Source organism: Pelodiscus sinensis, chromosome 14 (assembly GCF_052426305.1).
Source record: "Pelodiscus sinensis isolate ZL-2025 chromosome 14, ASM5242630v1, whole genome shotgun sequence".
Classification (NCBI taxonomy): Eukaryota; Metazoa; Chordata; order Testudines; family Trionychidae; genus Pelodiscus; species Pelodiscus sinensis.
The window spans coordinates 29,086,388-29,107,569 of NC_143065.1; the positions used below are offsets into that span (position 1 = coordinate 29,086,388).

The 21,182-nt window shown below is 43.1% G+C and overlaps 1 protein-coding gene across 6 annotated transcripts in view; it reads right to left on the reverse strand.

Annotated features, from left to right (window-relative positions):
• Window positions 1-21,182, reverse strand: part of ARNT2 (aryl hydrocarbon receptor nuclear translocator 2) — a 172,804-nt gene that overhangs the window by 26,294 nt on the left and 125,328 nt on the right. For all 6 annotated transcript variants that reach the window (XM_075897104.2, XM_075897103.2, XM_075897106.2 and 3 more), the window contains 3 exons: window positions 16,948-17,099; window positions 5,463-5,535; window positions 5,174-5,297 (listed from right to left, as the gene is read on the reverse strand). In XM_075897104.2, the coding sequence (XP_075753219.1) occupies window positions 5,174-5,297; window positions 5,463-5,535; window positions 16,948-17,099 (349 nt within the window). The remainder of the gene's footprint in view (window positions 1-5,173; window positions 5,298-5,462; window positions 5,536-16,947; window positions 17,100-21,182) is intronic.

Here is a 21,182-nt window from a genome sequence, read left to right on the forward strand (position 1 = left end):
AATTGCCCAAAAGAGAACGCCACAGGGCATGACTGTGGTATCCCTCTGCTCTTATCATCACCAACTGCCAAAACAGCTGCTGGGAGCTGCTGGCAGATAATAGCAGTTTCCAGGTGTTGAGTGAGGATTGGGAGAGTGTTAATCTGCTTTAGTCACACCTCAAGATCCAGCCCACTGTTTCTTGCCCTTTCCCTCTCTGCCTCCCTGTTCTTCTCTTAAGGCATAACAATAGCCTGACATTGATTTGCAATAGACTTTAAAAACAACAAATGGTCTGGTAGCACTTTATAGATTAACAAACAGATAGAGGGCATCATGAGCTTTCGTGGGCACAGCCCACTTCTTCAGATGACCAGAGTGTTGAGTTTAGAATGTGCAGACGCAAAATAAAGAAGGGAGAGGGGAGAAGGAATGTCCTCAGTTTGGAGTTAGCTACAGGGAATTTTTCTCCTCCGTCTGTGTGGCATGCGTGCAGTCGAGGTTTGGCAGGCGGTACCAGGAGAATGCCCTACTGCGTTGTGCTCTACCTGTGCCATATAGACCATGCTAGTAAAGTAGGTACCTTTTAGAGCCCACCTGCAAGGTTTTCAAGGGGCAGTTAGAACACAACACTTTAGGGCACAGACTCCAGGCATACAACAGATGGGGAGGGAGATGGAGGCAGGCCCTCCTTGGTCATAGTGGGATCGAAAGGGGAGAGGGTCACCTCGTCCCATCCTTTCCAGGGAGAGGAGTCTGAGGGGTCCTGCCAGGATCCCTCATCTCTCCCTGATCACCGGTGAGGCCAAAAGTGGCTGGAACCTCTCCCTCCTTTCCGTTCCTCTCCTAGCAGAAATGGGCCCTCTCCCCACCCCGTCTGCTGTGGTTGCTGGGACTGGTAGGGCAGCGTGCCTGCAGGTCAGCACAGGGGGAGCTGGGATGCTACAAATGACTCAGGGCAGGGGAGAGTGGGACCAAACTGTGGAGAGCCTGGAACCGGCTGGGAGCAGGATGGAGGCGCAGGCAGGGACGTGAGCGGCTCTGGTGACTGCCCTCCCATCTTCTCCACTGGGCAGCTAAATTGCCCAACTTGCCTCAAAGCTCACCAGCAACCTCTAGTGGCCCTGCATTGAACTTTATCTCAAAATGGCTGCTGCTCAAAAGGCATGGATGGATAAAGCATGATGTCTTTTATTTTAATAAAACATGTAGCTGATGGCTGCCCTGCATCTGCCCCACTCCGTCAATCCTGTGTTTGTCTGTCCTAAGCTATTTCTAGAAGCCAAACTGGATAAAGAGCTCTAGTATCAATACAATGCAAGTGTCTGCAAGCAGCCTGCAGGTTTGTCAATATTGTTTTTGGACACTCAACACATTTCTAACGGACAAACATCCTTTTTTATCGTTAAAAGAGTCCTTGATCATGACTCCCATGAGCTACTCTCACATGGAGCACAGAAAAAAAAAGAGCACAGCTTGTAAATTGCTAGAAATGAAAAGCGAAATGGCATTTCCAAGAACACAGCTCCATAGCTCACCTTCTCAGCTTGCTAGACCCTCAACCCTGACCTAGCCACACAAACAGTTCAGAGCTGTTTGAACATTAGCCAATAAAGCAGCTTGTTCTCGCTTGGAAAACATTGTTCCAATGTTTAGAGTTGGAGTCTTGCTCCCTTCCAGAAGACCCCCTTTATGGACTCAGACACTGACTTCACTGACAAGGAAGAACAGGAATAGCAGAACTCTCAGCCACACAGGGACAGAATATCAAGTCTCTACTGAAATGACATGCCCTCACAGTTTGAAAAGGTCAAACTGTACATAAAGAAACCCCTGCAGTGAGGTCATCTCCTTATACGCCTGTAGTTAAACACAATGGGTCGTTTCCTCCCTCGCTGCAAGACACCAGCTGACATAGCTCAGCCGACTGATTTATTTAAAACAAACATAAAACGTTTTCACTCGGGGAAGTGGGGAAGGCGAACAGCAAACTACTAAAAAATAAACAAGGAAAAACATTAGCCCTAAAAACATGCAAAATAGAATTTTTTTTATATAAAATTGTAAGCCAATCTTAGTCTTAATAGAACTGCTATTGCAGACCATCTCAATGAGCCACACTGACATGCACTTTATGAGAAAGAAAGCTACTTATAGCTTCTAAAACTGGAAGATCTATTAAACCTCTTTTTATGAATTGCACTGCACAAGTGTACCTCTGAGAAAAGGACAGCTACTATTCATGACTGCATGGAAAAGATGTGGCTACTAAGGTACGCCTCTACTAAGGGGTGAATCCATCCTGTGGCGATAGAGCCACTGGGTTGATTGAACAATCTATAGACAACTCACTAAATCCATCACTGATCACTCTCCCTTCAACTCCGTTACTCCACCAGAACAAGCTGAGAAAGGGGAGTTGATGGGAGAGTTTCTTCTGTCAACCCAGCATGTGTGGACCCTGCAGTAAATAGGGCTAAGCTATGTTGATCTGATCTTGGATCTACCGGTAGATCTTGGAGCCTCTCACAGGTGACCCTGACTGGTTTGGCCAGGAAGCTATCAAGCGCTGGCACTTCAGTTGCTCCTCCAACCACCGTCATGCTGCTCCTGCCCTCTGCCTTGGAGCGGCCCCGCTGGGAGCCTCCTGTTTGCTGTGCAGGGTGTGGGAGGGAGAAGCGGCAGAGTGTTGATGTCAGGGTGTCCCTCCTCCCTCACTCCTGTACCCTGTCTCCACACAGAGAGAAGGGGATGGAGGGAGCTTGGCAATGCAAATCTCTGTCACTCTCACACACTGCGTGAGTCTGTCATTCTCACAAACACTCACTGAGCTTCACTCTCATCTCCTGACCCAACACACATGGGGGGTTGTTACTTCTTTTACTGCTTGCAAAGTGAGTTGTTTTTGACTGGTCTGTGCATTTCATAATTTTCATTTCTCTCTTACGTTTACATTTAATTCTTTGAGTAGTGAATTCTAAAATGTTTAACCTGTCCTGGCTGGAGTAGTTATCCCTGTGGTAACTGCTGCTCCTGGATGTGGCTGGCATGTCCCTGCAGCCCTCGAGAGGGGCAGAGCAGGGGTCTCCACATGCTGTCCTTGCCTGCAGACACCGCTCCTGCAGTTCCCATTGATCAGTAATGGGGAACCATGCCCAGCAGAAGCGTGGCAAAGGTATTTGGGTTTGAGGTAGGTCTTACATTGCACTTACATTGAAAAAGTGATCTTGGGGTTAAAAAGATTGGAGACCGCTGGTTTAGATGGACTTGTCCCCATCGTGTAGACCGGCACTCAGTGAGAACAGAGAGTGGCTTCTAAGTGGACAACATATCCACCTGCTCTCTAACTTCCTGAGTTTTGTTCAGCTTCATTTTTGAAGGGAAATATTTATTTCCAACCAATTCGATGCATCATTCTTGGAGACTCACTTGCCTAGTGGCTTCTCGGCCACAATGCCTTTTTTCCTCCCTTTCAAAATAGAGCTTCACATTACTTGGGCCCTTCATTTTCAGTTTTTATTTTATTTAATTTTCCCTGTGAATTTATCAGTGCTTATCAGCACCACAACAGAAACAGGTGAAAATCAGTGCTGGGGGTAAATACTAGAACTTATTTTGGTGACTGGAAAGACAGGGAGAAAATGTTTTCAGTAGATTAAAGCTTTGAATGCTGTTCATCAGTGTGGCTTCCTGCAGAACTAAAACAGAACTCCAAACACAATGCCACTTGGGAGTTTTTTTCATTTGAACTAAGAGTTTACTGTTGTAGACTTAGAACTATAAGCCTATAAATATTTATATTTAATATTCTGTCCACACCATTTGCAGCACAGACACTCAACTTTATCCTTTAACAACATAAGAATGGCCATACTGGGTCAGACCAAAGGTCCATCTAGCTCAGTATCCCATCTTCCAACAGTGGCCAAGGCTACGTGCCCCCAGAGGGAATGAACAGGAAAGGTAATAAGTGATCTCCCCTCCTCCCCCCTGTCACCCATTCCCAGCTTCTGACAAAGACTAGGGACACCATTCCTATACGTCCTGGCTATAGCCATTAATGGACTCCATGATTTTTTTTAAACCCTAGTTAAAGTCCTGGAATTCCCAACATCCTCTGGCAAGGAGTTCCATAGATTGACTGTGTGTTGCGTGAAGAAGTACTTTCCTTTGTTTGTTTTAAACCTGCTACCTATTGATTTCATTTGGTGACCCTTAATTCTTAAGTTATGGGAATAAGTAAATAACTTTTCTTTATTCACTTTCTCCACACAGGTCATGCTTTTATAGACCTTTATCATATCCCCCTTTAGTCTCCTCTTTTCTAAGACGAAAAGTCCCATCTTTTTAATCTTTCTTCATATGGTTTATTCCTTCTGTTTGTTTTTTAAAAAACTTTTGAATACTTCCCTGTATTCTGAAAGTTATTCAAAATTTGTCAAGCATGTTAAATCTTAAATCGTTATCTGCTAACAGTTTAAAATGTGTTAGGTAGGTGTGAGATTCTTCAGTATGCTCCAATGCTCACATTCCTCAGAGCTTGTGTGCATGCCTGCTTGTTATTGACTGTACCTTGTAGACTAATACATAGCCTTATTTCAAGAGGCAGCTTTATACATACACACAGACTAATCCATTGTCTTTATTAAAGGTTTCAAACTCTCGGCCCACAGCCAGAACAGTTGCACAATCTGGCCTGGGAGTCCTGGAGGGCCAAGGGTGGTGGTGCGGGGAAAGGGCTGTCCGTTCCTGTCCCCCATGTCCTGCCCCTTTCCTGCGGCTGCAAGGATCCCGACCACTACTGCCACGCCAGGACACGCAATAATTCTGGAGGCCATTTCATTCGGGGGAAAGGAATGAACAGAACCCTCACCTCAGACTGGATTATGCAACTGCACTGGCCAGGAATGGCCTACGGGCCGTGAGTTTGAGACTGCTGGTCTTATTACAGACATCTCATGCAATTTATTGTATTTTCCCAATAAAACAAGTTTTAATAAAATTGAATGATGCAAAAGTAGGGTGAAAATCAGAAAAAAAAAGAACGATACTTTTTGTAAAACCTGGCAAATTTTCAGGAACATCAGTTTAAACTGAAAACGAAGGCAATTACATGCTATGTAATGGTACTTAAGGTCAAGAATACAGCTTACATCAGTAATATTAAAAATTAAATACAGAGGCTCTCACTTACAAGCAGTTATTCCTGCAAACATCTCAGCAAACCTAGGATCTCTCTCCTGGGAGAAGATAGTGTCTGGTTTTTCCACTGGCTTTCCACCCTCATGAACATTAGCTGGTATATTTGGAACAGGTACCTGTTGTTGATGTATGCAAAAAAGAATGTAATTCTGCTCCCATATTTAATACGAAAGAGCTCAAATATAGTCTCTGTTTTTGATTTGTTTAGATCCTCAATCACTTTACATTTAAAAGATCAGAGACACGGGTATTTAAAAAAAAAACCCGTTCAGAGATATTACCTGAGATAAGTCATAGGATGACAACCCATCTCTCTGATGTACTTCAAGCTCAGCTTGCTGTTGCTGAAGTTGCCTGCAAATATAAAAGACAATGACGAGTTACAAAAAATAATTAAGAAATGAAAAGAGAAGACTTGGCTCGCTCCTTTAAATTCCCATAACAAATGCCTAACAAATGTGACCGCTTTCAGAGTCTCTGTTGACAAGTCATTTCCCGCAACGCCAAAATATTTTAAAAGATCTCTTACTGAGAAAACCTCAAAACATATTAAAATTCTTGCTGCGCATAGAGGGGTCAACAAAGCCTCACACACCAAAACTCCCACTGAGTTTTCAAGTATTTTGGGCTATATCCCTTACGCACCCAACTTTTTCATAAATGACATTTATGTTAAGAAAAACGAGTCATCTCTGTGAATTAGAGAGTAATACACAGGGCCTGTTCCTGCACAGTCAGCATTAAAGTGCCCGTCAGCTTGAATTGATGCAGCATCAGGTCCATATCAGTCTACAGGTAGAATAATTATTTCCTTGCTTTATTATCCATCAGATTCCTGACCCAATTATGGCACTATTATTTCAATATTTAACTATAAAATACAACTTATATAACTCTTATAGTGCTTTTCATCAGTAGACTTCAAAGATTTTCACAATCTTTTAGTGTATTTATCCTCACAACAGCCTTAAGAAATATTATCATCCCCATTTTATCAGTGGGGAATGGGACCCAGAGAGGCTAAACAACTTGCCAAAGGTCACAAAGTAAGTCTGTGGCAAAGAAAGGACTTGAACATGGGTCTGCTAAGTCCTAAGGTGGGGATGGGCAATCATTTTGGCAAGGGGACCACTTAATGAATTTTGGTATGTGATCACAGGCTGGAAGGGGCGTAGCTGGGGGCTTGCCTCCTTCCAGAGTTGTCTGGGGCTTGATGTTTTGAATTAAAAACACTGCAAAGAGCTTGTAACTCCTGGCCCTGCTGCTACTGCATTGCCTGGCAGCCACCTGGGGTGGCTGCAGCTATTTAAAGGGCTTGTGGCTCCATCCCCTGCCAGAGTAGTGCCACAACTGGGAACTCTTTAAATAGCACAGCAACCCTGGGTGGCTGTCAGGCAATAAATTAGGAGTGGGGCCGCGAGCCCTCTAAAAGCTACTTTGCCCAGCCCTGTCCTGTGCTATTGCCTGAACTAGGGACGTAAGCGACTCAACTAGTCACTTCCCCTTCCCCTTTGCTGCCTCTGTAACAGAGACAGTAAGTGTGGGCGGGGGGAGGGGAGAGCGGGAACTGGTGCTGGGGGAGCTAGCTTAAAAGCTGGTTACCCTCAGCAATGCCTCCGTGGTGGGGCAGGAGAAGCAGCACAAGCTAGGACTCAGCAGTCCCGGCTCACACCGGGTCCCAGACACTGCGGCTCTGCTTTTTAAATGTATTAACAGCCTGGTAGCTCTTACTATATTTAAAAAACACAGCCGCAATGAACTCCCTTATCGACTAATTGAGTAGTCAATGGAAATTACACATTTATTATCTATAAAGCCTTTTAAGGACACTACTAATACATAAATATATAATCTTATTAGCTTTAACTAAGTGTAACTTGCATACACTTTACAAAATATATAATGTATTTAAAGATTTTTTTATACTTTAAGTTTATATAGCCATTAATGTATTTTCTGTATCTTTATCTTCTTTCACTGTTTTTTTAAAAAAGATATAAATCCTTAGCACCTAAGAAGTGCTCCGCGTCTCCCTGGTCTGCTGGGGGGGGAGGGGGCGCAGCTAGTGCGCCCCCCCCCCCAGCAGACCAGGCTTTTCTTACCGCGGAGGACGTGGGCGGCGGGACTGCCGCGGTGCGTCTCGGCGGTCTGCTGGGGGGGGGGGGGGGCGCAGCTCCCCGTTCTTAAATAGGGATCCGACATAAGTCGGATCCACGTAACTCCCCAGCAGACCAAGGAGACACGGAGCAAAGCCGCGGAGGACGCGGGCGGCGGGACCACGGCACATCTGGGCGGTCCCGCCGCCTGCGTCCTCCACAGCGAGAAAAGCCACTCCGCATCTCCCTGGTCTGCTGGGGGGTGAGGGGAGCGCAGCTAGTTGCCCCCCCCCCCAGCAGACCAGGCTTTTCTCGCCGTGGAGGACGTGCGTGGCGGGACCGCCGCGGCGCGTCTCGGCGGTCTGCTGGGGGGGGGGGGGTGCAGCACCCCGTTCTTAAGTAGGGATCCAACATAAGTCGGATCCACGTAACCCGGGGACTGCCTGTAATTGGAAAACTTATTCTAAATTCTTACACGGCATCTAGGACCGGAGCAGAAGAATCTCCCCAAAATTAAGAAAGCAACATGGATACCTTTCCTCTCTTTCTGCCTTCTCTCTCTTACCCTACCTGGAAGATCAGAATAAGTTGTATGGATAAATCACTGCAATCCACAGGTCCCACTGCCACAAAATTCTAATGTGCTAAGAAGTTTATGATTGCAGAATGTAGCTGTGCTGCGTGGCTATCAGTCATGCAGAGACATGACCCTCCACATAATTAGGGCCAATTCCATGTATGACTTTGAACCCTAGGACGAAGACCATAAACTAGATTCTGTATTTAATGAGAAGCCAGCCCTGAGACTGGAGTACTTAGATGGTGTGTTCTGGTGACTGATGGCTAAGCAGATGATCTGTTTTTTGTACAACTTGGAATTGTTTCACGGTGAATGGCTTTGTTTCTAGTTATGAATTGCATCCATCAAGCCCACAGCAAAAGCATGCAACACATAGCCAGGTCTATGGCCATTACAATGGGGATACGGACTTTTGGGGGCCAGCTGCAGGAAGAGAGAAATGGACATTTTTATTAACACAGCTATTTGGGCATCAATTCACACCAACAAGAAGGACGGTTGCAGACTGACTTAAAAACCTGAGGGCAGATGACTTTGAGTGTGGGAGAGTCGAGCTTTAGGCAGCTGATCATCATCCAAGAAAGGATGATTCTGGCTAGTGGCTAGGAAAGCTGAGAGCAAGGCTGTTTATACTGAACACAGAGGAGATGCAGAGCTGGGCACGGTCCGTGTGCTGCTGTCATTTCAGCCTGTGTTGTCTCAATGGCTCCGCTGACTGCTTTATGCAGATACTGAATAATGTAAGGAAGAAGAATGAGCCTCGGGGGACCTCTCAAGCAAGGACTTTGGAGATAGAGAAACACTTACTAGAAACACTTACTTCACTTGCTCATAATAAATATTTGGGTTTGGTCTTTAGTGAAGGACCTGAGCGGTTTAAAGCTTTAGCCTCTTAAAGATGGGAGTGGAACATTTGTTAATGACGCCAAGCACTGCAGACTCCAAAACTCTCCATAAAACAATACTGTTTCTACAGAGTATAATAATTTCTTTGACTTTTTTGGCTTTTGACAATTAGAGAAAAATTTGGCTTGCACTAGGCCTGCTAATGATTCCTTTCAGTCTCATAGGCCAGGTTTACACTGGGAGGGGCAAAGTCGAACTAAGGGCTTGCCTCTACTTACCAGGAGACAATGCTGCAGAAATCAATCTCACAGGGTTTGATTTAGCAGGTCTAATAAGGAGTTGTGTATCTTGTTCAACTTTCTCCTACAGTGTAGACCTGGATTAAAGTATGCAACTCCAGCTATGTGAACAGTGTAGCTGCAGCTGACGTACCTTAGTTTGACTTATCATGCAGGGGTTCGATAAGAGAAACTCCCCCATTGACTTCCCTCACTCTTCACAACCTGGTGGAGTCCCAGAGTTGATGTGAGCACAATCAGCAATCGATTTAGCACGTCCTTATTAGACTCAATCAACGCCCCGGAGCTCGATCTCCACAGGGTTAATCTCCCAGTAAGTGATGACAAAGGCGTAGTCACATCTAGGGAGTCTACTTGTGGCACGAGGGGCTTAAAGGCAGTTGACCCATTCAGTGTGGTCTTGCTGTGACCTGTACCTGGGAGATGGACCTCAGCTATCTGGATCATCTAGATAAATTCTGGGCTATGTTACAGAAAGTTAAATCCTTATCAAAACCATATTTTAAAAACTGACTCTTACTATCAAGAACTTGAATCAGAGAATCAAACCCCAAACAGCTGGAGATGTACAATAATAATTCTATATCATTCGATGCATTATATGGCACAAACAGAAAAGTTATTTCCCAAGTATTCCTTGGGCCATGGATTATCACTAATAGTTTATCAAATAGAAAATAAATATGACTTAAAAAAATCCACTGCTATATACAAAGGGTTCTTTAATAATAAGCAAATACAGCTGTGTTGGACATCTCTTATCTGGCACCCTCAAGACCCGACACCAGGGAATTTGCCAGACTAGAGCAGGTTCCCTGCCATAGCCCCCAGCTGCTGACTCTGCCAGTTTGGGCGGGGGGAGGGGAGATCAGGAGCCTACCTCCAGCCCCTGCCAGGCTGCCTGTTGGGTTACTGGCCTGACTGCTGCTGCCCCGTCCGGACTGCCTACCGGGATCTAGCAGCCTGCGCTGCCGGGCTCTGATCCTGATGGGCTGCGGAATGGTCGGGCTCCACAGGCTCTGGACTGCAGGCTCTGGCCCCACTTCCGGGAGTGTCTGGGGTTCCAGCCCTACGTGCCAGTACAGCTAAGGCTGCCACGGGCTACCACCCTGCAGCAGCCCACAGGCTCTGGCCCTGGCCCCGCGCTGCTTTGGGATGTCTCCAGCTTTATCCTGTACTGCTGGGGGTTGCCCCAACTTGGTCCCAGTGCTGCAGGCTGCCAGGGGCTGCCACCAACCCCAGCCCTGTTCCGCTGCTTAAGCCCAGCCCCTCCTGGATTGCCCTTCTGTCACTAGGCTACCAGAGTTCTTTGATCCAGGAACATGCATGGTCCAGCCGGACCACGGATGTTGCCAGACCAGAGAATTCCAGTTTTGGGAGGTGCAAGCTGTAATACATGCTTGTCCAACAAATTCCAGGAACGAATTTAATCTCTGAAATCTATGGGCAAGTTTTTCCAATCACCATTCTTCGGATGATAAAAACCCATTAAATTGTGTGGTTAAAGTGAAAGCTAATTACATTGCTTCAGTTATTTTTATTACTGACTATACGGTGCATGTGTCAATAAAACAGTACTTTAGGCCTCTTCTATTCCATATCAAGTGTGTTCTCTTAATTCAGCCATAGATATACAAATGAAACAAACAAAACAGCGTACTTAATTAACTCGGTTTGTTTGCCCACACTTGTCTAACCAGGCACTCTTCCACCTCTCTCTAATTGAAGATACTCATCAGTGGTACTTGTTAACCTAGATTTCAAAATAAGTATCACACTACAACATTTGCCTAGAAGGCAAGCTGTACAAAATCCAACAATAAAGAACAAATATTTAAATGTATCTTCTCTGCACTGCACTGTAGTGTAAACTACTCAGTTCTAAATGGGCTGGGTTTCTCATTTTTATTGCAAGTATTAACATCTCAAATGCTGTTTTAGCACTTTATGAAAATATGGAATGTTTCAGGGAACAGCCAACCTGGGCATAATTGACTTGTTGTTGGGATGGAGTTAGATACTTCCTCACTGCCTGCCCTTCTGAATAGATGATTATTACATATATATCCCTTTAATCATTAGATTTCCAAATCAGAGGTGTAACAATGGGACAAGCCAGAATGGCTCTGGTTTTGGAAAAAAAAATCATCAATCCTCTTGTATTGGCTTGCAAGTGAAAGCCAAAACTGACGTTGCTTTTGATTTTGGGAATCGTGGCTTAGAGGAAGCTATGAAAGATGAATTTTCTGGATCAAAAGATGATCTCCTACATTGGAAATGGAATGTTGTCTGGGTCAACTGAGAATACCTCAGAGTCCCTGTGAAATCCTCTCTCTGAGCTGACATTGTTCAGTAAACATGAAGAATTCATTAATACAGATTTATCTAAGGGAATGATGGAATAAAAGACGCTGTACGAGTTTCCTTTTGAAATTGGACAATTTTCTAGTTGATTATCCGTGTGTCTCTGTATAAACTCTGGAATCACCAGCTTATTGTCATGGCTTCAAAATAGTCAAGAAGAATTCAAACTTTAGAGGGGGGAGTAGTTTTCTTGCTGTGGAAAAATGAGTAGATGTAGTCTTGAGATATTACTCCTAGGCTACTTTTATTAGTAACAGATGCCTGTGGTCCCGGTTATTACTTTGAAAGTAAGCTTTTGTGTAGGGATGTAAGCGACTAGTCGACTATTCGATAAGCAAAAGCTTATTGGATAGTTGACTAATCCCTCGACTAGTTGCTTCTCTAGGGGAGGGAAGGAGCCAGTGTTGGGGGGAGCCAACTTAAAAGCTGGGTCCCCTCAGCACTGTCTCCATGGGGGTAGGGGAGTAGCAGGGACCAGGCACAAGTTGGGAATCAGCTGATTCCCAGCTTGCGCTCAGTCCCAGACGCTGTGTCTCTGTACCAGCCTTTTAAATATGTTAAGAGCCAGCAGGCTTTTAATACATTTAAAAGGGTAAAGCACAGCAGGGGGGAGGGGGAATAGACCCAGTGTGAGCTAGGAATCAGCTGTTCCAGTTCACACTAGGTCCCCACTGCTATGCTTCAGCCTTTTAAGAGCCTGCCAGCTCTTAATACATTTAAAATGCTGCCGCAACACACCCACTTATGGACTAATTGACTAGATGATGGAAAATCCGTCGACTAGTTGATTAAACTAAAATTAACATCCCTAATTTTGTGGTATCCTCACTATCATGGGCTAAAATCTCACAAACAGCTGATTTCACAAGTGGCCTACAGTATCCAATTCAGTAAATTAACCATACCAGAGCTGTTCATTTATTTATCCAGAATTCCACTTTTACAAGGAAACTTGTACAGGGTCTTTTATTCTAGTATTTGCTTAGGTAAAACTGTATTAACAGAATTCAACCTGTATCAGATCCTTCAGTGGACTGCAAGTCTACCACAACAATATTTCAAGACCTACAAAAGTCCAGGGTTCATCAATACACACAATTATCCAGTCAGGTTTATGAGAAATGAAAACATCACATTCTCTAAAGCTCAGAAAACAACTCACATCTGCTCTGTGTACATACAAAATTAAGAAAATGTTTGTTCTTTTCAGGGTAGATGGGTTTGTTCAAAGACAGCTCAACTTGTGTGTTACATAAATGTTAGTCAGTTTTTACTGGAACTCCAAGAGGAAGAAGACGTGGTGAGGTGAGATGTAGGGCTGTCCTTTTCAGCTGAGCACAGTGCAAATGCTAACCATTAAACGCTTCATTTCTACAGGAAGTTTCTTTTGGATGATTCTATCCAAAAGAAACCAAGCTAACCTTTTCCTTTTTTTTTTTGGCAAGGTACTAAATGAACATTTGAACCCAACATTTAGTTACCCTTCCACACAGAAACTAAGCTGGGAAAGTCAACTGCTTCAAGTTGCAAAGCAAGATCATAAAAAACAACCATGACCACTACTGCCCTCTGCAGTCTTTTTTGGAAAACAAACTGAATTCACTGGGCAATGCAAAATAAAAGCTTTCTATTAATAGAAAGCACTGGCAGATTTCTTTCTAAATTCAACAGATATCTAATTATGTACATAAATCTATATACTAAATCAAACAAATTAATATAATGGCTTAGCCTCAGGCCATCATTCCTATAAGATAGAGCCATGTTTTAAAACTAACACAGAGGGGTAAAATGAATACAATTTTTAAAATACAAATTCAAAAACACATGGTAAATGCTTCCTTCAAGATCTTTAAAATTACCACCATGAAATAAAATCCAAAAATAAAACAAGGGTTAGACATATATTATTTAAGCTAAGTCACACAGTTTTTTTCTTGTTTTTGTGGCTGATCAGGCAAACATGGCAACAGCTGAAACTCTGCCCCAGAGTATCCAGAAAATAACATTATCCATAAGCAGGGTAAACATAACAATAACCAGTGCATGTGTGTATGGAGGGGAGAGAAAGTGGGAAAAAGAAAAAATAAGTCATGTGAACATCAAATAGACAGACATGTTCTGTTTTGTTCCTTTTAATCTAGCATTTACCAGGGATCTAATAGTGTAGCCAATTAGCCTATAAGCAAAAGCTTGTAGGTTAATTACACACATTCCATCCCACACTCCACCAGTACATTTTTTAGCGGGCTGGCCAGCAGCCCGGCTCAGTCCCACCTTGTGACAGGTCCGGGACCTACTCCTGCTGCAGCTCTGCATTTGAAGTGTATTAGGAGACAGATGGGCAGGCAGCCTGGCTCAGTTCCAGCTCACGCGGTGTCTGGGAGGTCAGACTTCCACCCCGGACAGGGGCTGCTGGTAGGGTTGCCAGATGGTTTAACAAAAAATACTGAACCTCCCCCCGCCAAAAAAACAGGGAAAAATTCTGTTGAAGAAAAAAAAAGCCCAGCAAAAGTTTTACGTCTGGTATTTTCTGAATTTTTTTACCTGACGGAAGGCACAAATACCGGGCACCTGTCAACCCTAGCAGCTGCCAACACGTGCTGCTGCCTTGTTTTAAAACTTGCTCCCCTCATAGACCAGCTCCCGCCTGGCATCCCATGCTGCTGTTTCTGATACAGAGGCAGCTATGTGGGAGTGGGAGGGGGATCCCTGGGAGTGGGGCCGAAGTGCACTGGCTGCTGGCCCCACCTCCGGGAAATATAGATACTCAAGTAACCAGTAAGAATTAATGAGGTTAATCGACTGTTCAATAAACCAATATTTAACATCCCTAGTATTTACATTTATGAACTTAAAAAAAATCTCTCCTAAGGAGGAAAGAAGAAAAACAATTAGTAATATCTTGTATAAGAGATAACATGGAAACATCATCTGTCACACCAACTGCACTCAATCTCCATATTAGGGCAACACCTCTGGTTTGTTTTTAAAACCAAATAAGGATAGATACGACAGGGCTACAGATACTAGCACTATTTTATTTATCCCAGTGTGCGCTAGGGACAATGTCTTGAAAAAGGAAAGTATGGCACAATGGTAAACAATTTTTAACCTATAGGTCAAAATGTAGATCTCTGGACCCTGGGAATAAAAACCAATTATTTCGTTTGGTATCCAGTTATTAGCAATTTTCTCAAATTTTGCACTCTTTTTATGTATGCAAATACCTATATGCAAAAGTATGGAGGGTTTTTTTTTTTTGCATACATAAATGTTTGGATGTGCCAATCAGGGAGTTGAATAACTAGCTCCCTGATTTCAATGCACAAGATTTGCTTTCTCCAAATGGGCAGTATGACCTTTTTTTCAGGCACAGTTTTTGTTACCAAGAAGTATTTTTTATAGCAACCAAAGAGACCTCAGAGCCAATTCTAACCATTTATTTTAAGTCAGTGCATAACAGACTGCATACCATAACGGGTAAAAAAAAAAAAAATCTTTTGCAGCCTGATCACAAATGACTAATACTGTTTACCAAGTTCTGAAGTTAGCTTACATTTTGATACAGTGAAAATATACAGAGCCCTATAAATGTAACTTACGTCCCCTTTTTTCCACAGAGGATCATTATTTTTGCTCGTGAACTTCCAGTACACTTGAACATCTGTTTATCTGTCTGGCACATCAGATTTTTGCTGATGTAAGCTAACGTTGTTTGTTAGGATATTACAAAAACAATATTTTTTGGTAAATAATTCTTGTAAAGGTTACATCTTTCTGGTAATTCTTAGCACTTTCTCATCTCAGCATGACTTCCAGGGCACTTTGGGAGTTTAACTCATAGCCAAGTTATTCCCTTATAAACTCTGGTGCACAGACAATAGGTGCGCAAGACAATAGGTAGTATATGCAAAAATGGGCTCATTGCACCTCTCCCTCCCCTGCACTCTAAGAAACAAGGTAGAATAGAAGTGACAGTTGAAACAGAGGAAGAACACTTACCATATTTATAAAATGCAAAGCCACAGGAGAGGGGGGTATGACAGTGAATTTATCAGTGCCCAGCTACATTCGTTAAGTGCTTGTTTGAGATCTCCATTACACATTCTAACAGGTTTGTAACATTTCAACTTCCCCTTTGAGTTAAAAAACTTGTTTAAAAACCCACCAGCTTAGTCCAAAACACATTTTAAAAGATCAGATTACTATTTTATTGGGAGAAGATCCATAACAGAAGAAAACATCTTAAATTAGCTTCTGCAGCTATTGGCTCTGACAGTCTGCATTATGAGGTTATGTGATGAATTAGGCTGCACTGGATTCTGAGGAGAACTTCTCTTTTGGGAGTAGCTCTGTAACACCAATTTGGGGATTAAACATTCCTAAACCAGCCTCTTTCTTATGGGGGTAGTCACAAATTAATTCAGACTCGCGGTGATTTGAGCACACAGTTCTAAAGGATCAAGGAGGCATTAAGCTGCCAACACACACAAGATGTTGCCCTGCCAATGAAAAGAATTAAAGGAGCTGTTAGTCTTTGTAACCTTGACCCCAACTCCAAGTTAGTGTTAAGTGCCAATCTTCTCCTACCATGGTCCATGCAGGAGTTACTTTAGCAAACTACTACTGGCTGCAAAGTAGGAGGGATGAATCAAGGAGAAGCAGGCCAGGTCTAGGACTCGTACATGGTTATATCGCACAAGAGGCAGGAGACTTGTTTACATGAGCTTGCCCTTTGAGCTTATGAACTGGACTAACTGCTCTCCCGTCTCACGAATGAACTGGATTTGGACTCACTACTAAGAGGTGAAAAATGCCAACCCTTATTGATTCCCCAAACTAGCCTGAACTGGGCAGATGTTGTGCTGCTGGAGGCCCTGTGCTTCAACGCAGTCTAGATCAAAACTATTAGGCTTTTCTGTGTTCATGAGATTTGTTTTTAATGTGTGATGCACCCATATGCTAATGACACATATGCAAGAACATATGTTAAACAGAAGCATTTATTTGTTAGCACCTGTACATAATCCTACTATAGTGTAGCATTAGTGGCAAGCAACCTGCGGCTGCAGGGCTGCATGCAGCCCATTGGAGTGCTATGTGTGGCCTGTGAGATGTTTTGTTTACTGTTGGCCATGCGTAGGGTTGTGTCCACCCTCAGATTTTTCCTAAAGTGACATATAAAGCAAGGGCACACGAAATGAGGTGTGTGCTCATTGCACACAACACTGGCTGTGAGAGCCATGCATTCCCTCTGCATCCAATCAAAGCGCTACTACAGTTCAGTTGCCACACCCTGCAAATTCTGGGTACGCAAGCGCAATTAGCAAAACTACCCTATCCCAGGAGACCCTCATAGTTGCAACAATCTTGTAGCCCACTGAGATAAAAGAGGGACACTCGTGAGGCACACTCACTAGCCTAGGTTGCCCATCACAGGTTTAGTGTCAGGATAAATGAATGCAACTATCAATAGGCCACCATAAGAACCTGACTGCGAGTTTTTACATTGGTTATAATATGATTTTAGATTAAATTATTTAAAAAAAAAATTTCAAGCTCCATGAAAAGCACTTACTTAACATTAGTGTTGGTGCAAATGATGTATTCAATCTCATCAGAATAAGGGTTCTGAAAGGTGAAGCTGCTGGTCCTAATTAACATCCATTCCCGGTTTTTGGTACGAAAACGATACATCACAGATAGGACCTGGCCTTTCAGTTTAACAACCTGAAAAAGTATTTGTAAAGATTAGAGACAGCAGGCTGATACTGGATATGGAAACAAATAGTACACCTGCAATAAATGGTGGATTTCAGTCCCAAATTGTGCAAAGATACAGATACAATTTGGATGTATTCTTTATACAAACCCAACAACCCAAGTCCCTGGGTTTGCAATAAGCTCCTTAAGGACTAAACTGATATATTACAAAATACCTTCTTCTAATTTACATATAAAGATCAATAGATCATTTTTTATCCCAATGGGAATTACAGTATGAATCCTAGCTCAACTTTTATTATGAGAAAAATAAAACCACAGCATCTTTCATTATACGAATATTTACAAATAATCACCAAAGAAACATCTCACAATGTATAAATCAAATGCTAAGAGAAAACACAATTTTTCATTAGGTTGTTTGAATATTTACAATTCCACCTGGCTGCCTGATTACCTGTTATATTTGCACTGAACCACTCACACTTTAATATCGTAGCTAAGAAAAAGGTCCGAAGAAGAGATTCTTAAGAAATTTACTTTGCTTTTCAAGGATGCTAGAAGTCAGACAGTGCAAAGTCTAAAATTTTCAGTCAGATGTGTCATGCCCATGCATCTGATTCTGAAGCCTCTCTGTCTGAAATGGTGCCTATAGACATTTTCATTCCTGAATGCCCACCTCTCTTATCCTTCTGGGTAAAATCTATCAATATATCCCTAAGCTACATCCATTCTCCTTGGGTGTTTTTAAAAGACATCACAATCAAAGCATCTGGAGTTCATACAACTGTCCATTAGAGTCACATCTGTTGATGACTGAACAGTGAAGACATATCTGCTGCCCTTTTTCTGGGTTGGAAAATTCTTTGTCCTCATGTAGTTCATGTGTTCTGACACTATTTATCTGCAGGCTCCAGACACACTAGGTACTCCCCCTTGTGATACCCATGAAAATCACCACACAAATATAAGATTCTTAACAGTAGGCAAAAGGGCCTCTGCAGGCTGGATCTGGCCCGCCAAGAGGGTTGATCTTGCTCACAGAAGCCCTGCTGCTCCCCCATCCCCAGGCCAATCTGGGCCTGTGGGGGGGCGGGAGTGCACAAAGTTTCCTCTGCCCTGCCCCCACCATGCAAGGAGCACATGGCGCTTAAAAGCGCCACATGCTCCTGGCAGGGCAGGAGGAGACTTTGCGCGCTTCCTCACTCCCAAGCCCTGATTAGCCTGAGGGCAGAAGTGGGAGTGCATGAAGTCTCCTCCCACCACCAAGAGCATGGGAGCCTAGGGGGAATCTCTGGGGGAGGAACACTTCACATGTTCCCCCACTGCCAGACCAATCAGGGTCTGTGGGTGGGGAAGCAGGGAAGTATCGTAGCTCTGACCCTTCCGACCTGAGGCCCCTCCCCTTCCAGTGCTGCCCCGACCACTTCAAAAATTTCTGAAGTGGCCCCCAGTAAAAAATTATTGCCCACCCCAGGCTATATGCTTATATCTAAATCAGAATTTGGATGTTGGTAATACAGGGGAAAAAGTACTACCCTTGGTTGCACAAGTGCCACTGAAGTCCGTGGCACTTGTGCGTGAGTAAAAAGGGAAGAGTCTGTCACAAGAGTGGAGCCTTGTCCTACAGAGGACACAATGAAACCTGGATGATCAAACAACAAATGAGCCCAAAACGGGCTGTCAGATTCCAAACCCCATCGATGAACTCTTGATCTGGATCCAAATTTTATAGCCTGGGCCCATCTCCCAATGACTTTAAAACAGAAACAAACTAAACAAAATCTAAAGAACCTTTCCTCTGCATTATGTCCATGTTATGTCTTGTCCATTAGCTAATGGTCTGGGACTACTTCAGAGGAAATGTTATGTTTCATGAGGTCTTGTTAAGCCCTTCAGCTGAAACTTAGCAGAGCCACACAATTATTTTCTAGAGTTTTTCAGCAGGCTAGGTCATGAAATGCCTCAGGAAGAAAAGGAGAGTCTGTGCAAATAAATGCTGGACCCCATTGTGAAATCTTAATCCTCACCCATTAGGATTTGCTTTTTATCAGTAATCTATAGTCTGACTTTGCTAACAGGAGTTATCCTAGAAGAAACTTGGCATTTATGCCATGTGGCTGCTGACAAACAGCTAGGGAGGGAGAATTGCTCTAATCTGATTTTTTTCAAAAGGTTGTTTTATAAATTGATCAACTAGATCCATTATAGTTACATAGACAGAACATAAGGAAGAGACACAAACTTCAGTAAGGCCCAGAACAATAAAGCCTATTCATCCTACCTACTTTCCGAAAGCCCAGGGTTAATGTTTTATTTAAAATCCATGCTTTTGTAGTTTCAGTCCAATAAACCATATCCTTCTATCAACAACTGTCTACCACCACACCCACTGTAAAGAATACAGAACTTGTGCTTGTGTCCATTCTGAACGTTTTCCTAGTGGATATTAGATAACTGTCCTCTGGAACCTTTGATACACAATTCTATTTGTTGTTCTTGGCCTTGAGAATGTATCATTCTGGGTTAATTTTCCCACCCTGATGAATGAATTTATCTTCTCAAGGAAGTAAAGGCTCTGAGATGGAAGCTGGCATTCAACCAACAACTGCAACTCCCTCCCACCCTGCTATTCACCAAACTGCTTCAGACAGCATCAGCAATTTAAAAATGTCAACTTTAGAGAGGATTTTGAGCAAAGGTGGCAGGAAATAAGTTACCATTTAAAAAAATAAATTCTTATGGCCCAACAGTCAATAACAAAACAAATTGTAATGATATGTTGCTTTGCAATCTAAATTAAGCAAGCATTAACTTTGTAATAATGTATAAAGCATGGAAGTCTTCAGTGGGAAAAACCTGAAGTGATTTAAAATAGTGCACACAAACAGGATAACAAAGTTCAAAGCTAATGTTTAACCTCTTAAAAAACTCCAACTCTTTAGAAATGAAAACCACCTGGAGTACAGTTAAATTGTTGAGTTAAGTCTTTTAATTACTGATAACAACAGGAGCATGGACTGCACTGCTACTGTACTCAATATAAAAAGGAATTCTCTACCAAAGAGAGAGGTAACATGGGTTGATTGACTGAATGTGGGATGCATAGCCTGGAACATTTCACTTTTAATCTCTGGCTCTTCCAATTGCTTAATGTCTGATCCTGAACAAGTCACTTGGGCTATGTCTTCCCTGACCCCTCTTGTGAAAAAAAAAAAAGAATGCAAATGAGGCAAAGCGTGGAATACTGCCATGCCTCATTTGCATAATTAATGAGGTTCTGTTTTTGCACAAAAAACCCCTCTTGTGCAAGAGCCATTTTTCCTGAAAGAAAGAGGAAGAACAGCTCTTTCACAAGAGGTGTTTTTTTGCACAAAAGCCTCTTGCACAAAAACAGAGTCTCATTAATTAAAATGAGGCGTGGCGATATTCCACACTTTGCCTCATTTGCATTTTTTTGTGCCAGAGGGGGCAGTGTAGTCATAGCCTCTGGCCTTGATCCATCACAACATTTAAAACAAATACTGTAAGCACAGGAATAGTTCCAGTGGAGTTAATGGCAAAACTCCCACTGACTTCAGCAGTGTAGCATCAGGAGACCCTTAAAAGCCTGATCTAACTTCCACTGCCTATTCATTAACTTCTATGGCACCTAGATTGGGCATCTTGGGGTATCTCTACACTACAGACAGGATGTGTGATTGTTTACAGTATGTATAGACATACCCAAGCAACCTTTGATCTAGCATGCTAGCTAAAAATAATAGCAGTGATGCTGCAGCACCATGACCAGCAGCATGGGCTAGCCATGGAAGCACGTACCCAGAGTCCTGGACAGGTTTATACTTGGGTGGCTAGCCCAGGCTGTGGGAACTCTGTAGCTATTTTTAGTAAGCTCTACTGCTGAGGGCATTCTGAGCCTAAAAATTCTGTACCAAAATTAAAAGTTCTGTGCACGATATTTTAAAATTTCTGCAATTTGTATTTGTCACATAAATGTGGAGGCTCCAGCATGGCACTGGGCAGCATAGGCCACTGATTGCACAGATGTGGGAGATCACTGTGCAGCCCCCAGTGGGATATGGATTC